Source organism: Pithys albifrons, chromosome 7, assembly GCF_047495875.1.
Source record: "Pithys albifrons albifrons isolate INPA30051 chromosome 7, PitAlb_v1, whole genome shotgun sequence".
Taxonomy (NCBI): domain Eukaryota; kingdom Metazoa; phylum Chordata; class Aves; order Passeriformes; family Thamnophilidae; genus Pithys; species Pithys albifrons.
In genome coordinates, this window is record NC_092464.1 from 58,901,209 (window position 1) to 58,924,967 (window position 23,759).

General features: G+C 47.8%; 3 protein-coding genes across 3 annotated transcripts in view; 1 reads left to right on the top strand and 2 right to left on the bottom strand.

Annotated features, from left to right (window-relative positions):
• Positions 1 to 23,759, bottom strand: part of LOC139673811 (zinc finger protein 850-like) — a 685,564-nt gene that overhangs the window by 333,928 nt on the left and 327,877 nt on the right. The window lies entirely within an intron of this gene.
• Positions 1 to 23,759, bottom strand: part of LOC139673824 (class I histocompatibility antigen, F10 alpha chain-like) — a 209,648-nt gene that overhangs the window by 178,569 nt on the left and 7,320 nt on the right. The window lies entirely within an intron of this gene.
• LOC139674243 (olfactory receptor 14C36-like) lies at positions 8,083 to 9,114 on the top strand. Its single transcript, XM_071560433.1, has one exon. The coding sequence runs from the start codon at positions 8,146 to 8,148 to the stop codon at positions 9,112 to 9,114; it is 969 nt and encodes a 322-aa protein (XP_071416534.1). The 5' UTR covers positions 8,083 to 8,145.

A 23,759-nucleotide genomic window follows, 5' to 3' on the forward strand; every position in this document is an offset into this window, starting at 1 on the left:
ATATTCTTGTTGTCAGTGAAACTCACATCCAGTCCCTTTCAGTGGGGAGGAGGATGCACCAGCACAGAGGCTTCTAAGAAACATGGGGACAACCTTTTGTAAGGCCTAGACATAGCTGGGATAATACAAGAGATAATGGCTTTAAATGAAAAGAGGGCAGATTTGAACTAGATATAAAGATACATTTTTACAGTGAGGGTGGTGAAACACTGGCACAGGTTGCCCAAAATGGTGATGCCTCATCCATGGGAAACATTCAAGATCTGGTTGGAGAGGACACTTAATAACCTGAGCTGAAGATGTCCTTTCTCATTTCTGGGGGCTTGGAATAGATGAACTTCAAAACTTCCTGCCAAAACTCTTCTATCATTCTACTCCATCCAAGGCTCACAAGGCTCACAGAGTTGTCAGACCCAGCTCAGCATCACCTTTGCTGGCCCCGGTCGCAGCTCTGCTAAAAAGCTGCTGCAAAGATCCTCCAGACCTAAAGCAGCTTTTGTGCTTTGCTGAGCTGTGACTGTCAGGGGCTGGGGGTTGGCTTTTGGCTGCCAGGTGCCCACCAAGGCTCTCTCTCACTCCTCCTCCTTCTTCCCACACCTTGGTGGCTGCAGGACTGTTTCTCTCACATTTCTCTCACTCCTCTCTCAGTTACAGCACCCTGGATTTTATCCTTTCTCCAAAGGGGTATCACAGAGGTGCCACTAGAATTGATTTGCTCAGCTTTGGGCACTGGCTGGTCCATTTTAGAGCCACCTGAAACTGTCTCTCTCTGACACTGACTCAACTCTTGATCTCTTCTTACCTAAGTCAAACCTGCAGCCCCCTCACTGCTACCCAAACTGATGCACAAGGTCATTAATGTCCCCAGGAATACATGAGGTCACTGATCCCACTAATCCCTCAGGCTGGTTAAACAAGACTTTGTCCTCTGCCTCTCCCTGACTGCAGGTTCTTTCTGTCAGAGCAGAGATGTGCTGGAGCCCAGCCCTGCTTTGCTCCAGAGCCTGCTGGGGTGGGTGGCACATGGCAATGGGAGAGCGACTGAGGTGCCCCTGAGCAGAGCAAACCCTGCTGTGCCCAGGGCCAGAGAGACACAGGGCTGGCCTGTGCAGCCTGGCAGGACAGGCCTTGGCTGCCTCTGGTGTCTGTGCCAGCGTGGAGGGCCTGGAGGCTTCAGGTGACTCTGATGTGCAGGAAGGACAAGGTGCTGATGGAAATGGCCTTGGCTTTGGACATCCTGTGATCCAGGAACACTGTGAAAATCATTGGTGTGTTCCTTGACTGCGTCATCAGAGGGATAACTGAGGGTTGTCAAGCCTTGGAACAGAATGTCCAGAGAAGTGGTTGAGTCACCACAGAATCATAGAATTGTTAAGGTTGGAAAAGACCTCTAAGATCAGGGAGTCCAACCATTAACCTGTCACTGGCACCTTCACCACTGAAACGTGTCCCCAGGTGCCACATCTCAGTGTTTTTTGAACCCTTCCAGAGATGGTGACTGTGACACCCCAGGATCGAGTTACAAATTCATCAAAGAGGTTTTACTTTAAAAAAACATACAAGGCATCAAAAATAATCTCTCTCCACTTATTTGAAAAGGTCCTTTAGTTTTTTAATATCTTCTTGAGAGGGATCACAAGGGAGAAAATGCTGGACATGTTTTCTCAGGAGGTCAAATAACACACTTTTACTGAAAAACTTCAGAAAATAAGGGAGCTTGGCAAAAGTCTGAAGGCCAACATTCAACCAGAACAGAGCATTCCACAGCGCACTGACTTAGGACATGCTGACCCATATGAGTCAGCAAAATCCAACCCATACGGTTTTAAGTTTCCCAAAGTATGAAGAAAGGAGATTAAGAAAAGAAGTGAAGAAAGCGAGAGAGAAAGAGACAATTAGAGCTACCACCCATAGTCCCATGCAAGTCCAGCTTCCACGTGTCCAGGTGGGAGGGTCTGACCATGCGTTGGCACACGGTGCTCGTTTTATTTGTTCTGCTCTCTGTAGCCATCCCTGCCAGTGGGGACTCTGGCCCAGTGGCCACTCTGGGGGTCCAGGAAGGGCGAGATGCAGTGCTTCTGGTGTGCTATAGCCAGTGTGGGGCTGGGTTAGGGGCTTCAGGGGCTGTGCTGTGGGTCAGTGTTGTGAGGCAGTACAATGGAGCAGTATTATGGGGCAGTGCTGTGGGGCAGTGCTGTGGGGCAGGGCCATGGGGCAGTGCTATAAGGCAGTGCTGTGGGTCAGTGCTCTGGGCAGTGCTCTGGGGCAGTGCTCTTGGGCAGTGCTGTGGGTCAGTTCTCTGGGCAGTGCTCTGGGGCAGGGCTATGGGGCAGGGCTATGGGGCAGGGCTATAGGGCAGTAGTTCCAGGCTGTTTTTCCCTGACAGCTGCTCCAGGGCTTCCCAAGGAAGCTCCAAGGGCCTGGATATGGAACAGGGCACTACCTCATTTTTGGGAAATTGGACTTTTCCCTTTAACCCCACAAACACACTTGAGTTGGTCCAAGCTAATAGTAAATATAATAATCCATAATTGATATATTGATGCATTGTATTGATTCCATGAGGCTCTGTGGTTTCACAATTCTTTCATGATTACTTCTGGATTCAAAGTGTCTCAGGATTCCTTTGAATCCATGAGGGCTTGGAGTGTCACAATGGCCCTTTAGATTCCATGAGATTCCACAGTGTCACAATAGACCATTTATATTATGTGGTTCCAGAGTGTCACAATGGTTCCTTTGGCTCCATAAGGCCCTGCAGTGTCACAAAGGCTGTTTCATTCCAGGGGTCACTGCAGTGTCCAAGGGTTCCTTTGGTTCCATAAGGCCCTGTAGTTTCACAATGATCCCTTGAGTCCATGAGGTTCTGCAGTGTCACAAAGGCATCTGTGATTCCATGGGGCTCCACAGTGTCCCTAAGGCCTTTTGGTTCCATGACATTCCACAATGTCACAATTGCCTGATGATTCCATGAGGTGCCACATTTTCCAATGATTCCTTTGATTCCATGATGCCCTGGAGTGTCATAGTGCATTCCATGAAGTTTTGCAGACTCCCATGGTCCCTTTGGTTCCTGAGGGAAGATTACTGAGGGTGAAATTAGGGGATTCCAGTTCTATTCACATCCCAAAAGAAGTTGTAGTGATACAGAAATTCCAGGCTAAAATGCAGCTGCTGCTCCCTGGATGGGACGTGGGGGCAGCTCCATGAGGATTCCTCACACAAGAGTCAACACCTGCCCAGGGGATGGAACGGAGGGTGGGGGGAGTGGAGACTCCTCAGGGGGCTCTGTGGGAATCCCTGCAGGGAGGGGAACTCGAGGGGACTTTGCAGCTGATAAACTGCTCAGCCCCTGCCAGCCCAGGGGCAGAGGAGGAGATGTCCTGCTGCTGAGCCAACAGCTGTGGGGAGATCTCTGTCCTCAGGTGAACTTGGTTCATTAAAGCCTAATTGTAATATTAACACACACCTCCAACCCCGAGTTACGCCCCTCCAAGGTACAACCACCAACCACTGGGCATTTTTTTGCCTCTGTTCTTAACAGCAAAGTGAGACAATTTCATGCAAACCATAAACAAAGGTATTTGTGTCTAAAATCACTCATGCTCCACCTAAACATAAAGAAATAGTATAAAAGTAACTCGAGAATGGAAGAAAAGAAAGGGAAGGGTTAATCATAACTGCAGGGCTGGACCTGTCTCTGCCCCACAGGGGCCTCTTGGGTAAGAACTGTGCTCTGCACACACTGAATACTTTAATTGGGATTAGAGCTGGTCTGGGTATTGCTCTAAATACATATTTACAGTCATATTCTGTCACTGACAACCTTTGAACCTTAACCTGTCACAATTTTACATTCATAAAGAGTGTTATTCTGGGAAATGTCTCTGTGAGTCCTTCCTGGGCACTGCAGCTCCTGCAGCAGGAACACACTGGAATAAAGTGGGAAGACACACTGAGGGGTCTCCCTTGTGCTGTTGCCTCAGCCCCCTGGAAAGGGCAGTCGAATCCCCCTCCGATCCCGCAGGACTGTTGGGTGAAGGGTCCCCAGAATGGGACACTGACAGACTGGTGAGGCACGAGGGTCACGGATTTCCTGGGACCCTGATAGACAAATAAATCATGGAGGGTCAAGGAAATCTCAGTGGAGAAAGGGACACAAGAATGGGCTGTTTGTGTGCTCTGCCATGTCAGAAGATGCAGAGCTGCAGAGTCACCCAGACAATGTGGATCCTCCAGGAGATGATCTCAGACAGGGGCTCTCAGGCCTCTGTCACTTGCTGGTTGCTCTGGTTTGATGTCACTGGTGGTTCCACCCACCCACACCCACCAGTGTTCTGTGCACACACACCAGTCTCACCAGTGTCTGGGCCCCAAGGAACACAAGACCTGATGATTTGTGGCTCCCACTCCAGTGATTGGCACTTGGATCTCCCTCCATAGGCAGAGCACAGAGATCCCTTGACCCAGAAAGTTCTTGACAATGGAGAGATTGCGAAAACAGGACAGGCTGTGGGATCAGTTGCAGGGCAAGGCCAGAGAAAGACACTTAGCAATCACTTGCTTACACATATAATTAGCTCTTCCATCATCTTTTTGTCTCTGTTTCCTTATGCTTGTTGCACCATGGACAACAGTGTTCCCCTCCATCCTTTCCAATCCAGTATTTTTTTTCCTAAATGTCCCATGGCAAGTCTTGCACAGTCCCCAAATGCACTTTCTGGTTGCCCATCATGACTCTCAGACTCTGAGACAGAAATGGCCAACCTCAGATCAAGGTCATTCTGGGAAGCTCTGCCATTGACCACTTGGAGAGCCTTTTATGCTGGGATGTTTTAAATCTCTATTAGTTCCTATGTAACCTTTTAGTTTTGAATGATTCCTCTAAAAACCTGAAAATTCATGTCCCTAAAATGGCAGTTCTTTCACATTTATAAAGTTTTGGAGATTAGGTCACATAAAAATGCTGACAAGGTGTCCGTAGGTGTTTGCAGCCCTGTGGAGAAGGAATTGGAGATACAGGAATGAAAGAATGATGAAACAGTTTGGGTTGAAAGAGACCTAAAGGAGCCTCCAGTCCAACTTCCCGCCCATTAACGAGGGAATCCTTCCACCAGTTCAGGCTGCACAAAGTTCCTCACCTTGGACACCTCCAGGGATGAGGTTTCCACTTAGTGGGCAACCTGCTCCACGTTCCTGCTCCCTTAATCAGAAAATATTTCTTCCTGACATCCAATGTAAATCTCCGCTTGCTGAGTTGCAGTTACTGTGCCTTGTTCTGCCAATACAACCTTTGGCAAAGTGTGTCAGTCTGTCTTTCCTGGACAAGGGGCACTGCATTTTCATGGCTAAACACCTTGGAGAGGGACCAGAGAGGGCCCATGAAGGCACTTGGAGGCCTCAAACACATGACCAATATATAAGGTCTGAAAGCCCTGGGCTCAGTGGTGTGGAGACTGAGTAGAGCACAGGAGAAGGCTGAGAGTGCTTGAAGTGCTCTCCCCTAGAGATGGTGGAGCTTTTCTTTGTAGTGAGAAACAGCATGAGAAAGAAATAATGTCACCAAGGGCAGCTGGGGAGGTCCAGGTTGGACATGAGGAGAAAGGAATTTCCCTCCAAGAGCAGTGCTTTGGTGCAACACAACACCAAGAAGTCTGAATTAGCCCATGGCTTTATCTCTCAAGAAGAGCCAGGGAGGAGGGAGAGACATCAGTGCAGGAAAATTCCAGAGTGACAATGAATCCATTGTATCAATAAGACTCTGCAGTGTCACACTGGGCCGTTCATTCCATGAGGTTCCACAGTGTCACAGTGGTGGTGTCAGAGATGGTGGAGCTTTTCTTTTTGTAGTCAGATATAGAATGAGAAAGAAATAATGTCACCAATGGCATCTGGGAAGGTCTATACTGGACATATGCAGAAAGGAGTTTCCCTCCAAGACAAGTGCTCTGATACAAAGCATCACCAAGAAAGAGTCTGGATCAGTCCAAGGCTTTGTGCTCCAAGGCAGAGCCAGGGAGGAGGGAGAGATGTCAGTGCAGGAAGGGGCCAGCGAGGTGGGGCAGCCGGGGGATGCCGACAGCCTGCAGGGAAAGGGGCAGGGCATGGACACCGTAGGACAGCCTGGGCTGGAGAGGAGACAGGGATGTGCAGAAGCTGAAAGGCCCCAAGAGAGCCAAGTTGTGCAGGCCTTTGGCCATGGCTGCTGTGTGTGCCCCTGATGGCATGAGGAGACAAGTGAGCCTTGCAGCCCTGGGGCCTCATTGCCTCCTTGTCCCTGCTCAGCAGCCTGGGAGGTGCCACCCCATCCTCCTGCCCTTGGCATTGCACATCCCACATTCCAAGTGCCCCAGGATAAGACAAGAGAATGAGTAAGGGACTGGATATGCCTTTCCAGGGGCTGGGTGTCAGGGCTTGACCCTTTGGAATAAGGAAACATATAGAGGTTTCCTAAGCATGAGAGACACCTTTCCTTGCTTCTTCATAATTGTCACCACTGTCTGCAGTTTTCTGCTCTACCTGGAATCTGGGGACACTTTCTCAGTCTTGTCTCTTAATTGGACCCATTAGCACTAGAAGAAACTTCAGAGTTTCACTCTCACTTTGACTTCTTGAGAAGTTGTTTGAAGTTACTCTGATGGACTGAGTCTGTTGTAAACAACACAAACCCCCCAGAGGGCCATTAAATGCCCTGGGCTGTTGCTGTGCTGCTGAGCTGGGCCGGGCTCCTGGCACACAGGGAGCTCCTGGCAAGCGGGCAGCGCTGCAGAGAGACAGCTCTGCCCAGGAGCAGCTCCTGTGCACAGCCCAGCAGGGCTCAGGGCACTGCCAGGGCAGCTCAGGGACACCAGCAGGGCACAGACAGAACTTAAAGGGGCTCAGCATTGGGAGGATGACTCAGAGCTCATGGAGGAGAAATCTTTGCAGTGCTGGACATGGTGAGTCTGTGGATGCAGGGCAATGCAGGGGCAGCTCCTGGAGGCATCTCCTAAAGCTGGCACAGCCCCAGCTGATGGGATGTGTGAGGAGGGGGCTGTGGGGGACACTGTGGAGCTGGGGGGTGCAGCCAGGTGTGCCCAGGGCTGTGGTGCAGAGCAGGGTCCTGCAGCCCAGGGTGCTGTGCTGGGGCAGGGACTCTGCTGCCTGCCAGGGTCAGCTCTCAGCCAGCCTGGGGAGCTGCTCACAGGGCTGGGGTAGAAGGGCTGTGGGGAAGGAGCAGCCCCTAGTAGAGAAGAGGAAGGTCCTTCTCCTGTCAAAAGTGAGCTACAAACATGAGAGCTCCTTACAACTCCAGATCAATACAGAAAACTTCCCAAGGATATTTTCATGAAATAGAGCATGAGGAGGGATACCTTAAGGATGGGGAATACTCCTTTTCTTTCCGTACCATCTTCTGGATTGTCAGGGTGTCAACTGAGACAGAAATTCATCTCTGAGCCCAGTAGGAGACTCTGAAACCTGTAAGCTTTTGGTTCTAGAGGTGAAGAAACCAAGGTCCATGAGACACGACCACAGAGTGGCTCACAGGCAGCATCAGTGTTGCTTTTCCAGCCTCCTCAGGGTTGTTCTGCATTGCCATCAGAGCCTGTAGAGGCAGAGGTGCCCCTGGGCAGTGGCCTGTGCTGGGAGGGCTTTGCAGGGCAGAGCTCAGCACCCAGGGCTGGGATGGGCTCTGGGAGCACTGCCAGGGCCCAGCCCTGAGCACAGGGAAGCAGCTGCTGGCAGGGACAGCTCCAGGCAGCAGAGCCCTGGGCAGGGAGTGGGGGAAAAGTGCCACTAAGGGATCCCTGGGACGGGGGGCATTCAGGCAGCTCTGGGGGCCCTTCCCTGCATCTGGGCACTGTGTGCTGGGCCATGAAAATGAGGATTTCTCCAGTGGGACAGAACCTTCACCAGATGTGTGCAGAGATGGAACTTTTGCATTAAATGTGGGTTAAATCTGATGTTCCTTTTGAATGCCAGAGCTGTAATAAAAAATTTGCATATTCCAATGCAGTAGAGGAGCACTGACTCATTGGCAGCGCATTTGGTAATATTTCACACACTTATTTTAGCTAAAAACACACTGGTTTTTCCAGAGAGCTCTGCCCTTAATACTCCCTGTATTTTCCTTTTTTGAACAGACCCTGTGCTAAGAAACAACAGATGTCCAACAGCAGCCCCATCAGCCAGTTCCTTCTCCTGCCATTGGCAGACACGCGGCAGCTGCAGCTCCTGCACTTGTGGCTCTTCCTGGGCATCTCCCTGGCTGCCCTCCTGGGCAACGGCCTCATCATCAGCGCTGTAGCCTGCGACCACCACCTGCACACCCCCATGCACTTCTTCCTGCTCAACCTGTCCCTCACAGACCTGGGCTCCATCTGTACCACTGTCCCCAAAGCCATTCACAACTCCCTCTGGCACACCAGAACCATCTCCTACACAGGATGTGCTGCACAGGTCTTCTTCTTTTCCTTTTTCATTTCAGCAGAATTTTATCTCCTCACCATCATGTGCTACGACCGCTACGTTGCCATCTGCAAACCCCTGCACTACGGGACCCTCCTGGGCAGCAGAGCTTGTGCCCACATGGCAGCAGCTGCCTGGGCCAGTGGCTTTCTCTACTCTCTGCTGCACACAGCCAATACATTTTCCCTGCCCCTGTGCCAGGGCAATGCCCTGGGCCAGTTTTTTTGTGAAATCCCTCAGATCCTCAAGCTCTCCTGCTCACATTCCTACCTCAGGGAAAATGGCTTTATTGTGGTTAGTGTCTTTTTAGGACTTGGTTGTTTCATTTTCATAGTTTTCTCCTATGTGCAGATCTTCAGGGCTGTGCTGAGGATCCCCTCTGAGCAGGGACGGCACAAAGCCTTTTCCACGTGCCTCCCTCACCTGGCTGTGGTCTCCCTGTTTGTCAGCACTGTCATGTTTGCCTACCTGAAGCCTCCCTCCATCTCCTCCCCATCCCTCGATCTGGCACTGTCAGTTCTTTATGCAGTGGTTCCTCCAGTACTCAACCCCCTCATCTACAGCCTGAGGAACCAGGAGCTCAAGGATGTCCTGAGAAAAATGATGACTAGATGCTGCTCAGTAGCAAGAACCTGCCAGTTTTCTTCTGTACGGTGTTCAGAATAAAACTCATGCCAGCCTCAGTTTGCTTTCCCATTTTTTTTTTGTGGTCAGTGGGGCCTTTTTGCCATAATGTTGTGCTCAATTAAATTGTTTTATTCATCTTGTCATCTAAATCACTGTCTCGTTTATTAATGCAACTCTTTTAATCTTTGAGTAATTGAGCTATCTCTATATTTAAATAAAATAAACTCTCTTGCATTAGCCTTGTGTGTCTGAGGAGATCATTGGAGATCATTGGATTTTTCCTTTCAGGCACCTACTCATCTGTTCCATGTGTGCAGAGAAGGGCAAAGAGTCCCAGCACAACAGCACTGCCAGGGAGCACCAGCACTGGGCCTTTGCTGACCTGTTCTCTTTCCACTTGTACACTCTCCTGCAGAGCCCCTGGGCTGGACTAAGGCCTTGGTCCTCTGCCAGCTGGGACACAGACCTGCTGCATGTCCATCCTGGGCTCACAGGCAGGGACAGGCCATGGGCACTGCTGGGACACAGCTGGGCTCCACAACAGCAGCTCCATCAGGAAAGGGCTTCTCCTTAGCTCAGGACATGCAGTCTTAGGGCTTTTTGCAAAGTCACTCTCAAGAACATGCCAAGGGATAGACTCTATAGAGACTCCTTGTTTGCTTGTTCTCCAGGAGCCCATTGTGATGAGATCAGGGTTCCAGTGAGGTCTTCAACAGACTCAGATCTGCTTCAAGTACTGCTTGTTCATGGCCAGTGAGCTTGGAGATGGCAAGTCGTCATTTTTAACCTCTCAGTGGCTTTAGAGAAGGTGACAGAGCTGGTTTGAGGTGAATGTTTAAGTGAACCAAGTTGGGAGCTGCCAGGAGAACACAGAGGACCTGCAGGCCCAGTGCGTGCCAGGGATCAGCAATAAATGGAGGTCTGTGAGCACAGACCTGTCCAGGGTCTTGACACTCACAGATAAAACTCTAAATCTGGTTGTGAACCAGCAAACAGAGCCCTGTAACTGCAGGGGCTACAGCAGGAAACAGGGAAAATGATCTGGTGAGTGTTCTGTGTTACCCTCAGTGAACACACTACTGCTACCCATGACAACAATAGCGGTAATAAAAGCTGGAACTATAACAATAAACCCCAGAAGAAGCTCATGTGGAGCACAACACCATTGCTCCAATGCCCATCACTCAGTGCCCAATGCCCAGCCCAGCCCAGACACAGATCATCCCTTCCTGACCAGCTCCCCATTAACACCCTGAGCACGGCCCTGCATCAAAGGGAACATCCCTTGGGCCAGTTGGGCTCAGCTGTCCTGGCCCTGCTCCCTCCCAGTCCTGTGACCCTGAGGAGATCATTGGAGGCCATGATTGAACAAACCTCACAGACACTCAGTGTGGGAAGGAAAACCCAAAGCACCTGAAAAAATGGAGTCCCTTGGAGCATTAACAAGCCCCACCAAAGGGCCATTCCTGACAAAGCCTCCCCAGGGACTCATCCCAGCAGACCCTTGGAGGCCACGACTGCAGGAAGGCAAAGGCTCTGGGCAGCAGCTCAGGTGCTGAGCAAAGCCTGGCTTGGCTGGAGGCAGCAGAAAGGCCCAGCCCTGACCCCCAGCCTGGAGAAGGCACATCCTATCCCTCACACCTTGCTCAGGGCTCTGCTGGGGGCATTGGCATGGGGGAGGATGCTGAGGGCAGGACAAGATAAAGAGAATCAGGAGGGGAGGGGGCAGACCAAGAAGCCAATCTTTCAACAAAGAAATTGAAAGGAGTGACACAAATGAAAACAGGAAACCAAAGTTACCTGGTCCCTGAACTCAACAAAACTTTCAAACTTGTGAAAAGAGTCCAGCTGCCAGCCAGGTGAGTGGATTTCCATTTGGCTGCTTCCATGCTGGGATAGTGGGGCTGATAGTCAGCAGTTGCAAGGTCATGAAGCCCAAAAGCTGAGATTCCTTTGCTAGAGATTAGGAAATTGAAAGAGGAATTGGAAAAGAAGGAGAAATTTACAGTCTCTGGAGATGACTCTTCTCAAGCGTGAGGGCAAGAGATCCATTTCAGGAAGATGTTGTGAACTCCCAAGGAAAGTGAAGCTCTGGAAACAAAGGTATCCAGTACTTGAGGGAATTACCTGTGCTGGAAATCATCTGTAGTGACCTAAAAAGTGAAAACACCCCTGAAGACTCAGAGGATGTTCCTTGCACAGTGGCCACGAGGAGGTTCAAAGCACTCCTGGATCACGTTCCAACAGCCTGATGGCATTGTATTCCCACAAAAGGGATACACCAGGAGATGGCATCCTCCTGGCTCTGAAATGTAGGAGAAACTCTGGCATTTCCTCATCCCCATGGCCCAGCAGCTCAGCTCTCAGGGGCAGCCCAGGAGATCAGTTCTCTCCTGCCCCAGCCAGAGGGAAAGGGAGTTCCAAGCACAGGCCACGTGGTGATCTCTGGTTCTTTCTGCATGGCCAGAGGGAGACATGAGGAAATGGGATGGTGAACCCACCTTTGAGCTGGGAGCCCATGGAGGTGAACTGAGAGGGAAGAGAGCTGTGGAGAAGGGGTCACCCAAGGAGGATGTCCATGGAGTTGCTGCAGGGACACAAGAAGGCAATCAGGGATCTCCTAAGCATAAAAGGACTAAAATCAACTCTTTTGATCCTGGTGATGGGACTTCTGGTCTGGTATCACAGAGGTCAGACAGTGAATACTCTGGCCAGGAACAGGAATAGAGGGTCCCTGCCTTTGGCCAGGAGGAGGAAAGGGATGACCAGGCACACTGCACTGTGTGGATTCGATGGCCTGGCACAGCAGATCCACAGAGGTGTAAAGCTTTAGTAGACACTGGTGCCCAGTGCACACTGATGGCATCAGGGCACAGGAGTGCAGAACCCTCTGGATCTCTGGAGTGGCAGGGGATACCAGGAGTTGTGTGTGTTAGAGACTGAGGTGAGTTTAGGAGGGGACAAGTAGGAAAAGTCCCACATTGTGTCTGGCCCAGACTGGCCTTGTTTTCTGGACACTCTGCTCAAGGTGCCCCAGGACACTCATCACAGACCAGCCCCTCCCAATGACCATTCCCAGCACTGGTTTGTCACCCACCTCTGAGAGGTTGTTTGTTCCTTCCCAGAGGGACATCAAGTGACTGGGTCAGAAGTGTAAGAGATCCCAAGTCTTTGTCCCCTCAGGCACAGCATTGTTTGTGCCACCAAGGGCTGTGAGCAGACCTGCTGTGCTGAGGCTCTGGGGCCGCGTGGCCTCCTGGCACAGCCCCAGGAAGCCTGGGTACTGTCACCCCTTGTCCTGCCCTCAGCATCACCCCCCATGCCAGTGCCCCCAGCAGAGCCCTGAGCAAGGTGTGAGGGACAGGATGTGCCTTCCTCGGGCTGGGGGTCAGGGCTGGGCCTTTCTGCTGCCTCCAGCCAAGCCAGGCTTTGCTCAGCACCTGAGCTGCTGCCCAGAGCCTTTGCCTCCCTGCAGTCGTGGCCTCCAAGGGTCTGCTGGGACGAGTCCCTGGTGAGGATTCTTGAGGAGTGGCCCTTGGGGGCTCCTTAAAGCTCCAAGAGACTGCAGGTTTTTCAAAGTACTTTGAGTTTTCCTTTTGGTTTGGAGTCTGTGAGAGGTTTGTTCAATTAAGGCCTCCAATTATCAGCTGTAACGAGACCCTTGAGATTCTTAGTCAGTATCAACACTCAGTGGGGCTTGTTAATGCTTCAAGGTACTCAAAGCTTATTGAAGCATTTCTTTTTGACATCCAGTCTATGAGAGGTTTGTTAAATCATGGCCTGCAATGATCTGCTTTAATTAGTCCCTTGAGAGGCTCTGTCAGTAACAGCCCACAGTGAGGCTTGTTAATGCTTCAAGGAACTCAACATTTATTAAGATACTTTCCCTTTCCTTTTGAAACTGAGTCTATGAGAGGTTTGTTCAATCAAGGCTTCCAATTATCTCCTCCTACCAGTCAGTGAAGAGCCTGTATTGGGAATGGCCCTCAGTGGGACCCATTAGTGCTTTGAGATACTTTGTGATTTTCTTCTGACTTTGACCTATGGAAAGGTTTGTGCAATCTCCTCTCAGGACCTGAGGTTCAAGGACTCGGCACCAAATGCACCACGGGGCTTGTTAAGATAAAGCAAGACCTAACAGATCATGGCTCTTTCGGAGTTTGTCCTCTAATCAAGGAGAGTTAATTAAGAAAGATGCCTCATACAGTTTTGGAGAAAGGTTAGAAAGAGCTTCTAACAAATGTGCATTCCTATTTTAAATGATATGGATAATTACTTTTCTTTTTAGAGAAGAGGTGATTGCAGCATTCTCTGATTGATATTGACCCAGGTTCTCTCCTAAGAAGGTCTGGACTAATTGGAGAGCAATCCCTTGAGGTTTGAGAGTGGGGACAACGTTGCTCCACACCTCCCCAGCCCCATCATGTCTCTCATCAGTCAACTGGGACCTGTTTTGCTCTGAGAACTGGCTGAACACAGGCAAAGAGGGATTTTTCCTCTGTTTTTGCAGCAATCTGAAACTTCTAAGTTTCATTTTTGAAAACAAACACACTCCTCAACTCTGTGCCAAAGTTGGTCTTTGAGAGGTGTCTGAGCAACCCAAGAGTGAGGGGAAGGGAAATGCAGAGAGCGCTGGCAAGTGCTGCTGTGCAGACAGGCTGCTGGGAAGGGGACTTCAGCCATGGGCAGTTCAGGCAGGACAGGTGGGAAGAGGTGAAAGCTGAGGGAGATGAAATGTGCAGCCCAAAGGACAGAATGCTGACAGTGCCAAGAGGGTGGGAGGGCAACAGTTCGGCCCTTGCTGTTAATGCACATCCTGAAAACATCTCAGTGTGATCCCATGGGGGAACAGGGACATTTTATGACAAGTGTTCCATTGTTCCAGCTGATTAGGTCATGATCAGTCTTTTCAACATGTGGCAAATCTCTCATGATTTCAGGCAGCTCCTCTGTTTGACCATCACTATCCATGTTGTTCTGCAGTGTCCCAGGGTACCTTTGACTCCATGAGGCTCCACAGTGTCACACTGGCCCCTTGATTCCAGGAGGTGCCATGGCTCAGAGTTCCTTCAGTTCCAGGAGGTTCCTCTGTAGTCACAATATCCCCTTCATTCCAGGAGGTTCCACTGTGTCCTGGGATTTCTTTCCCTTTCCTTTGCCCTCTCCCTTCCCAATTCTCTTCTCTATAATTTCCCCAACTTGCCTACTCCCTTCCTCTTCAGGCTGCCACCTCACCCCAGGTGGCCAACAAGGACGAGGCCATCCTGCCTTCCCCTGTTGCCTGGAATTTCTGGAAAAACTTTCCAAGACACGTTCTCTGGGTAGGGTTGAGAGGAGTTCTTTAGTGGTGTTCTTCAAGCAGGACTTGAGAGTCCTCACGGCTCACCCAGGCCGGGGGGAGCCCCCCAGGATGTGGATGTGCTGAGGATGGGCAGATGAGCCAACTGCCTTCCCTCATGTGCTGGTTTAAAGGTGAACCAGCAGGGAAAATGAACTCACCACGAGAGAGATTATAAGTCAGACCTAAAATTTAGTATTACACTATATACACTGACGCAAAAGAGAAATTGCTTTTAAGTCACAAAACCCAGCAGTATAACCCAGTGTCCTGGGACACAAACCCAAGGGGGTTTGTTTGCCCTTGTGCTGAGACCCGTTTGGCTCCCCCAAGTCCAGATCAAAAGGAAGTGAAAAACCTGTTGGTGCAGACGAGGGTTGTGGTCTGGACGAGAGCGGGGATCTCCTCCTATCGAGGTCCTGCTGCTCCTCTGGATCCGACAAGAAGTTTCCAAGGTCTTCTTACCCATCACTTATGTACCCTCAGGGAGCACCCAGTCCCTCCCCCTGGGCGGGGACTCACACAATGAGTGATTAACTCTGGGAACCGGGGGGGGGGGGGGGGGGGGGGGGGGGGGGGGGGGGGGGGTATTGTTGAACTGTTGATGGCCCATTAGCAGCCACACCCCCTCAGGCTGGGTGTGAAGGTGATAATGACTCCCTGGGCAGCTGCTGCTAATGGCCCATTGTCCTTGGGGAATGAATAGAGGGGGTAGAATACACAGCTTTGATCACCCCACACACAGTTGATGCCCAAAAAGGCAGAACAAACTGTTTAGAGACAAAGTTTTAGTCAATAAACAGCAAGGTATTTATTAAGACAACATTGGGGTAACTCTCCGATTAGTATCGGACAAAAGAGCTCCAAAATCTACAGTGAGAAGCTACAGTATTTATACATTTCCAGTGAGGGATTACAATATTTTTACCTACATATTCATGCATGATTATAATATTGCAATATCTAGTTATAATATTCATAGCAGGAGGAGTTGGGGCGGAGCTGTCCATTTTGAGGAATATTAGGAGGGGAGATCCTGTTACTTCATCTGGTGGTGGTCGTATTTTTGCTCTTCATCCTCATGAACTTTTCAACTCGGTCTAATTTTGCTGATTCTTGCAGATTCTTGCAGTGGGTCTTGCCAAACATGGTGCTCTGGCTTTTTCTTGGGATTAACCTGTTCGCTACACGGACCTTTAATTATGACTTCACTGTGAGTTAGATGTCTTCCATAAATTAGACCTTATCTCTTGGAAACTCCCCGGAAAGTTGGGTGCTTTTAGTAAAATCCCCTAGGTTCTGGCTTTTCTCTACTTCATTCCCCCCCTTTTCTTAGGGCTTGCAGATTCTTCCACCAAGCCCAAAAGAATTCTGCGCTGTTCGCACCGTAATCCACAAAGTTTGGGTTCTTTTAATGACGGTGCTTATCTTGTACCACAGGTACACGTTCAGTAGTGTTAGCAGGACGGTACTTATGGTTATAGCTATCATTGGATGCACCAGAGAATTGAATACCTGGGTTGCAGTAGGGGAACGTCCTGTTAGAATATCCCACCAATGCTGTTCTCCCTCTCGCTCTACCTTTGTCAGGATAGTCTTTATCTTTGCCGTATCGTGTTCCACTTGCCATAAGGTGCATTGTGTATTTCTGTTTACTTCCTGTACTAGCCTTTCTATGTCCGGGTGTCTGAGCATTTTCTTAAGAAGCTCAGTATCCATACCTATTTGCAGGTGTGGTATATTATGATACAGACTATAGTCTGCTTCTATCAACTGTTTGGTAGTTACCGGAACTGTGTAGTTAAAGTCACAACCTATAACGCGAGTAAAATTATATACACAAAAGTTGGTACCATTAGTTGTTTCTCGGCAATGGTCAATTGTGAGTTCAGCACAGAGGGTCCTAAGGCATGCACATCCATTGCCGATATAATATACCTGCGATTTTGTTTGATTCTGGGGTACCATCTCGAAGGTACATACGCTATTTTTTCAGTGTCCAAGCACAGGTCTTCTCCCTCTACAATGGTATTCTCACAGACATAACCTAAGTGTCCTTTAGAGATGCATGTTTCTAAGCTGTGATCCATTTACCCTTAACATAATCAAAACTGGCCCAGACATTATGATTAATTGGTCGAACTAATACATTTTGGTGCATTGTTCCTAGAGTCAGGACAGGAAAAATAGCCCGTTCTCTGGCAGCATTAATCGTGAGCACATATGCTTCAATTTGTTCATGTTGGGGATTGTAGGTAAAATTCACCAGGTGCCACCAGGCTTGATGATCTCTTTCAAATTGAGTAGTGGCATTGTTTTTGGCTATTAGTTCTCTTATTTCTTGAGGCAAAATTCCTGAGACTCCTTCCCTTATAATTCCCGCAGTTACGGACTGTACCCATTGTTGTGTTTGGATGCACTGGAGAGTGAGTGCGACTGTCCTACCAATATCCCCAGCATAGTCTGCAATCCTAAGGAAATCCTCGATTGTGTGATTGGCTACTAGGGTTAACAGTTTGACTGCTATTGATTGTGTTTCGGCCAAGGCCAACATAGATGAGCTTATTGGAACTCTGAGTTCTCCCAGTTTTGAAGTTACTGAGCTCAATTTATTTACTAACACTTCCTGATCAATTGTGTTCAGTACTCCTAATCCCGTCCCTAAGCATCCAGTCACATCTCTACGGACTCGCTGGGGATAGGATCTAGCTGCCAGCCACGCGTTCCAGCCTGTGAGGCTCTGCTGAATAAAGGGCTGGCATTCCCCTTGTAATTGTGAAACATTTATCTGGACATTAACTTGAATTCTTTTTAGTGAGTATGCGGGATCTAATAACAGTTTCTGCCCATTTGAATGCCTTACTACCTGTGGTCCAATAAAAGTCAGATTATGTATCCTCCTACAATTTGGACTAAGAAACACTGAGGTTGCAGGGGTCTTGGTAGTTTTTGTAGGAAAAGCAGTAGTGGTGTCCTCTGCAACCAGGATCATAAACTGATCTGATACTGCTCGATTTCTATTTAACCATATACAAGTTACTGTGACAAACTGAGTTAAGATCATTTTGAGTTCACATTTCTCCTCCCCACTGCTTCTTGTTTTTTCCCAAGAGCAAGTAACCGATTCTTCCCTTTTGACCCATACCAGACGTTGTATCTTTTTACTAAATGTAAGGATTGATCCTTTCTTTGGGGTTATGGTTAGTCTAACTTGTCCCTTATCCTGATTTACCAAATTTGCAGGTTTGCATCCTATCTGTATCTCTTCTCCTCTTTTCCCAGTTACACTCGTTAGTTTTCCTTGACTGTCGGTGTATTGCCAATCATATGGCGTATATGATTGGTTGTTATGCAAGACATAAATAGCTAAAAACGAGTCGGATTCTGAGCTAGCCTGTGGATCATCCGCTTCAGACCACATGAGCGCCTTCCTCATCCGTGCATTAGACCAGGGCCATTCAAATTCTTGCAATGATAAAGTCATACTTATCCAGTGTCCCAAAAGTATTGCGAGGAGCATGGTTAAATCCATCTTTAAGGATCGTCGTTCTGGATTCTTCTTCCTTTAGTCGAGAGTCATTCCTTGAAAGTCCTGGTCCAGGCTGCAGGGAGTTGAGGGGGCAAAAACAGTTACTCCTGAAACAGGCATTCCTGTTATTCTCTCCCAGGTTTCTTCATCATAATTTTGCCAATAGTAAGCCCTGACTCCTGCCCCACAATATTCAGCTATTGCCCAGGTTTTATCTTCACTAAGAATCCTTTGCACCGCGTTCCTAGTCCAGTGTTCTAGATTCATTAAATACCAGTGATCCATGTTTTCTACTACTAGTGTTGACATTTTATCTAAATTCTCCACATCTAGCGGTGACCAATGTTGTTGTAACACATCTCTATAGCGGTCTATGAAAGCCCGGTTAAATTCACGGTCACAACTCACACAGTACCATAGTTTCTGTAATGATTTTGGTGTACCCACCAAATTTTCTGACACCCACCACAAAGCACTTTGTACCAGAGGTAGTGGGAACCATCCTTCCCACATCCACAAAAATATTTTGGTCTTTCTGATATTCTTTTTCTGATCTGTGATGATTTCGACCAATTCCTTCCTCCCATGTGGGCTAATTTTTGAGCCAGGGATATAACTCCCCATGCTTTCACGTTTGGCTTAACTTCTTCAACTATTGGTAACAGGGCTCTTATCCAGCGTTGCCTTTCTATTTTAGTCAGATTCCGTTCCAGTTCCATTTTCTGAGAGAGAGTTTTCTTGTTTAGGTTCCGGGGCTTTCTTAACCCGTGTGTAATGGATCCAAGTAGGTCGTTCCTTTATTCGGACTGCCATGAAGGTGGTCAGCAATACCTGGAATGGTCCCTCCCACCTCTCTTGTAGGGGTTTTCCTAAAAGATTCTGAACAAACACCCAGTCACCAGGCTTAAAGGGATGCAACTTACTGTCAGGTTGTTTAGGCTGCTGTCCTATTACTATAGTGGCATTTTTGTCAAAATGTTTTCCTATTGCAGTGATGTAATCATATACATACTGGTTGCCTATCTGATCTATAGCTTCACTGTTTACAATTTGCACTGCGTAGGGTCGCCTATACAGGATTTCAAACGGGCTCAGCTTCTCTTTTGATCTCGGCTTTACCCTTAATCTGATCAAGGCAATAGGCAAGGCTTGGTACCATTGCAGGTTGGTCTCCTGACATATTTTAGCAATTTGTTGTTTAAGAAGATGATTCATTTTTTCTACTTGCCCGCTGGCTTGTGGCCTATAGGGTGTATGTAATTGCCATTTGATTTGTAGTGCCTTGCTTATTGCCTTAACAATCTTTGCACAAAAATGTGTTCCCCGGTCCGATGAAATATTTTTAGGTACCCCAAACCTCGGTATAATTTCATTCAGTAACACTTTAATCACTTCTTTCTCTTTACATGTCTTACATGGAAAGGCTTCAGGCCATCCAGAAAATGTATCAGTTAAAACTAACATATATCGATACCCCCCTTTTCTTGGGAGTTCAGAGAAATCAATTTGCCACATTTCCCCTGGGAACTTCCCTCTGTTAATTACTCCCAAGTGTACTTTTGTTCCAGTGTTTGGATTGTTTTTCAGGCAGCGCTCACACCGGGAGGTCACTTGTTTTATGGTAGTATATAATTTTGGTCCTGCTATTCTAGCTTTAAGATACTGGTAGAGGGGATCCAAACCCCAGTGAGTCTTCTCATGCTCCGTCTTTACGAATTGCCACATTAATTTTCCTGGTAATATTAACTGCCCTGTTTCCAATTGACCCCATCCACTATCTAATAACTTGCCCTTATTTCTCTGTATCCATTTATGATCTGTTTCTTGGTATTCCGGTTGGAAGTCAGTATCCAACGCTCCAGGTACTAATGCAGTTACCAGTAGCTCTTGACCCTTTGTCGCAGCTAACTTGGCTTCCGCGTCAGCTTTCCTATTACCTATTTCTGGGACGGTGTTACCTTTCAGGTGTCCTTTACAATGCATTACGGCCACTTGCTCCGGGAGCTGGACGGCTTCCAGCAGTCGTAGGATTTCCTCTGCATGTTTTACAACTTTCCCCTGGGTAGTTAATAGTCCCCGTTCTCTCCAAATCGCTCAGTGATCATGCACTACAGAAAAGGCATATTTAGAGTCCGTCCACACATTTATACATTGTCCTTCTGCTAATTCAAGAGCTCGGGTGAGGACTATCAGCTCTGCCTTCTGTGCAGAGGTCCCCACAGGTAAAGGATTTGATTCGATTACCTGTTCCGTAGTGGTTACCACATATCCGGCCATCCTGACGCCTTGCTTCACAAAGCTGCTGCCATCTGAGAACCAGTTCTCTGCTTCTGGGATTGGTACCTCTTTGAGATCCGGACGGCTGGAATACACTGCTTCAATGGTTTCTATGCAGTCATGTTCAAGTGGTTCCTCTGGTGTCCTTCCTTCTAGAAATGAAGCTGGATTGACAATGTTAGTTACCTGAATTACTATGTCATCAGATTCAATCAGTATTGCCTGGTACTTCAGGAACCTCGAGGGTGACAGCCAATGGCCACCCTTTTGTTCCAATACTGCCGATACAGTATGAGATACTAACACTGTCATCTTTTGTCCCAAGGTGAGCTTCCTGGCTTCTTCAATGTTCAAAATTACGGCAGCCACTGCCCTTAGACAGGTAGGTCATCCTTTGCTCACCTCATCCAGTTGCTTTGAGAATATGCCACAGCTCTTTTATATGGTCCCAGCTGTTGGGCTAGCACCCCCAGGGCCATTCCCTGGCGTTCATGAGAATACAGCCAAAAAGGCTTTGTCACATCTGGCAAACCCAGGGCCGGGGCTCTCATGAGTTCTTGTTTCAATCTTTTGAATGCTGCCTCAGCCTCAGGAGTCCACTCGACAGCCTTTGTGGTGTCTTTGAGTAAGTCATATAGTGGCTTTGCTAGTATCCCATACTGGTATATCCACAGCCGGCACCATCCCGTCATTCCTAAAAAGGCTCGTAAGTCTCTAGGTGTTTCTGGCTTAGGCATCTGGCATATAGCTTCTTTCCTTGCTGTTCCTAGAGATCTTTGTCCCTTTGAGATTTCATATCCCAAGTACACAACTTGTTTCTGTACTAGCTGTGCTTTTTGTTGGGAGACTGGGTATCCACTTAAGCCCAAGAAATGTAAAAGTGAAATTGTCCATTTAAATACAATCTTCATCTTTCTCCTTTCCTAGGATCAGATCATCGACGTATTGTAGAAGAACGCCATCTCCTGGCGGCCACTCCCATTGCTCCAGCTCCTTAGCCAGTTGATTCCCAAAAATCGTGGGACTATTCTTGTAACCCTGGGGCAACACTGTCCAAGTTAATTGAGTTTTTCTTCCCTCAATAGATTCCCACTCAAAAGCAAAGATTTTCTGACTTTCTGACGCTAAGGGAAGGCAAAAGAATGCATCTTTTAAATCCAACACTGTAAACCAGATTAAATTATCTTTCAATTTGGTTAAAAGGGTATATGGATTGGCCACTACCGGATGTATAGTGCTTGTGATTTCATTTACAGCTCTCAAATCCTGTACCAATCTATATGTTCCATTTGGTTTCTTTACTGGCAGGATAGGTGTATTAAATTCGGATTCACATTCTATTAACAATCCTAATTCTAAAAATTTCTTTATTATGGGTGTTACTCCCTCTCTGTCTGCCAGCCTTAGTGGATATTGTTTTTTGTTTACTGGCTTTGCCCCTTGTATTAATTCGATCTTTATGAGTATTGCCTGTTTTGACCTCCCAGGTGTGTCTGTTGCCCAGGCTAAGGGATACACTTCGTTCATGATTCGCTTGTTATTTTCATTGTTTCACTCTGGCTCAACGCTGCTCATAGCTAAGCTAAGAGCAGCTATCCATCTATCCTCATCAATTAAAAATTCCAGTTCCCCTTAACTAAATTTAATAACTGCTCCCAAGTTCTCCAACAAATCTCTCCCTAATAAAGGCTTAGGGGAGTTAGGTAAATACAAGAATTGGTGTATTCCCATCTGTTTCCCAATTTTATACTTTAGAGGCTTTAGGAAGAATGCCTTTTCTGGTTGGCCTGTTGCACCTATGACCCTTACAGATTCGTCACTTTTTGGTACCAATTTTTGATTTAAAACCAAAAACGTTGCTCCAGTGTCAATTAAAAAATCCAGTTCTTTGTTACCCTCCCCTAGCGTTATTTTAACCAGTGGGTCCACCAGGGAACAACCCACCGGTCCTCCTCATTGGTTACTTTGATATGCTATAGTGGTGGCAGAATTCTCACTCTTTACTGCCAGAAGGGGACAGTCCCGCTTCCAGTGACCTATTTGCAGGCAGTGGGAACACTGATTTGGTCCTATTCTTTGCGGTACTTGTGCACCTCCCCTTCCTCGCATGAAGCTACCACGACCCCTTCCCCCTACATTAGGTCTGGGGACCCTGCCCCCGGGCCCTGCAGGGTATTGACCATATGTCTCAGGGAATTCCTGGGTCATAGCTACCAGATGCGGTGGTTTCCTTGGTGGTTTCTTTTCTTCTCTATTGTTATACACTCTCCAGGCTTCCGTCATCAATTTTTCCAGATTTTTATCGTCTGGGTGACCTAATTTTTGCAGTTTTCTTCTTATGTCTGGATTACTTTGTCCTATAAATAGCCCTACCAGTTGTGCTATACCTATTTCCGAAGCGGGATCCAAGGGAGTATATTGTCTCATTGCCTTTCTAAATCTAGGTAGCCTGTAGGCGATTCCCCTGTCTCCTGTCTGATTTGATATAGGGCTGCCCAATTTATTGCCTTAGGAATTGCATTCCTTAAACCCTCTGCATTGATTTCTCGATATTGTTTTAACAATGCATAGTCTTCTGGTTGGTTCACGTCCCATCTCGGGTTTTCCCTAGGGAAAATGTCTCTTAAATCTCCCTGTAAGGACCTCGCATGCGTCCTAGCCACATTTAGCACTAACTCCTTTTCAGTGGGAGTAAGTTCATTTAACAACATGTCCGTATCCTCCCAATCAATGTCTTGGTTTCTAGCTATTAGCTCAAATCTCCGAGCTATGCTTTCTGGTTCTTCCCTGAAACTCTTCACAGCCTCCTTCCATCTATCCAGCTCTCCTGATGAAAAGGGGACCTTTATTCTTCCTTGTTCTCCTTTGAGATTTATTACTTGCTTAAGAGGCGCAGCTAAGTGATTATCTGTTTTCTTTCCTGATTTCCCTTTACTGCCTTTTCGCTTTGTTGATCTGGTTTGATATGAATGGCTAGTGCCTTCTAATTTGTCACTGTCACTGCTGCTTTCAGTGTCTGTTTTGTCTTTTGGTCTCCTTGTTTTTGGGATTTTTGGCAATGTCCCAATTTCTACACCATTAGCAGTTTCTGTTCTATCTTCTTCCTGTGCTGTGTCGCTTGAAGTGTCCTCCTCGCTATCCTGCTTTTCTACCATCCTTGTTACAGGAGCACCTTTTATTGTCTTTGTTTTTGTGGCAGCCTCAAATATTTGAAATCTCTGTATCAAGTCTTTTATGTCCATCAGGCTTTCCTTTTCACCATCGCTATCTTGTCTCTTTCTATATTTGAGACATTGTTTTCCAATACTGCAGGCATCACAACAGCATTTTTTTTCTCTAGATTTCTTCTGATCCTTTTCCAGTGCTAACACGAAAGGGTCATGGGGTGAGATATTTATCCCACAATCTTTCTGCCATTCTGGTTTGTCTCTCAACGTGAAGAACATGTGGCAGTATATAACCTCATCCCACTTTTCTAGTCTACGGAGCAACAGAAGGAGCTGCAGCATTGTATTATAATTCAAGCTACCCTCAGGGGGC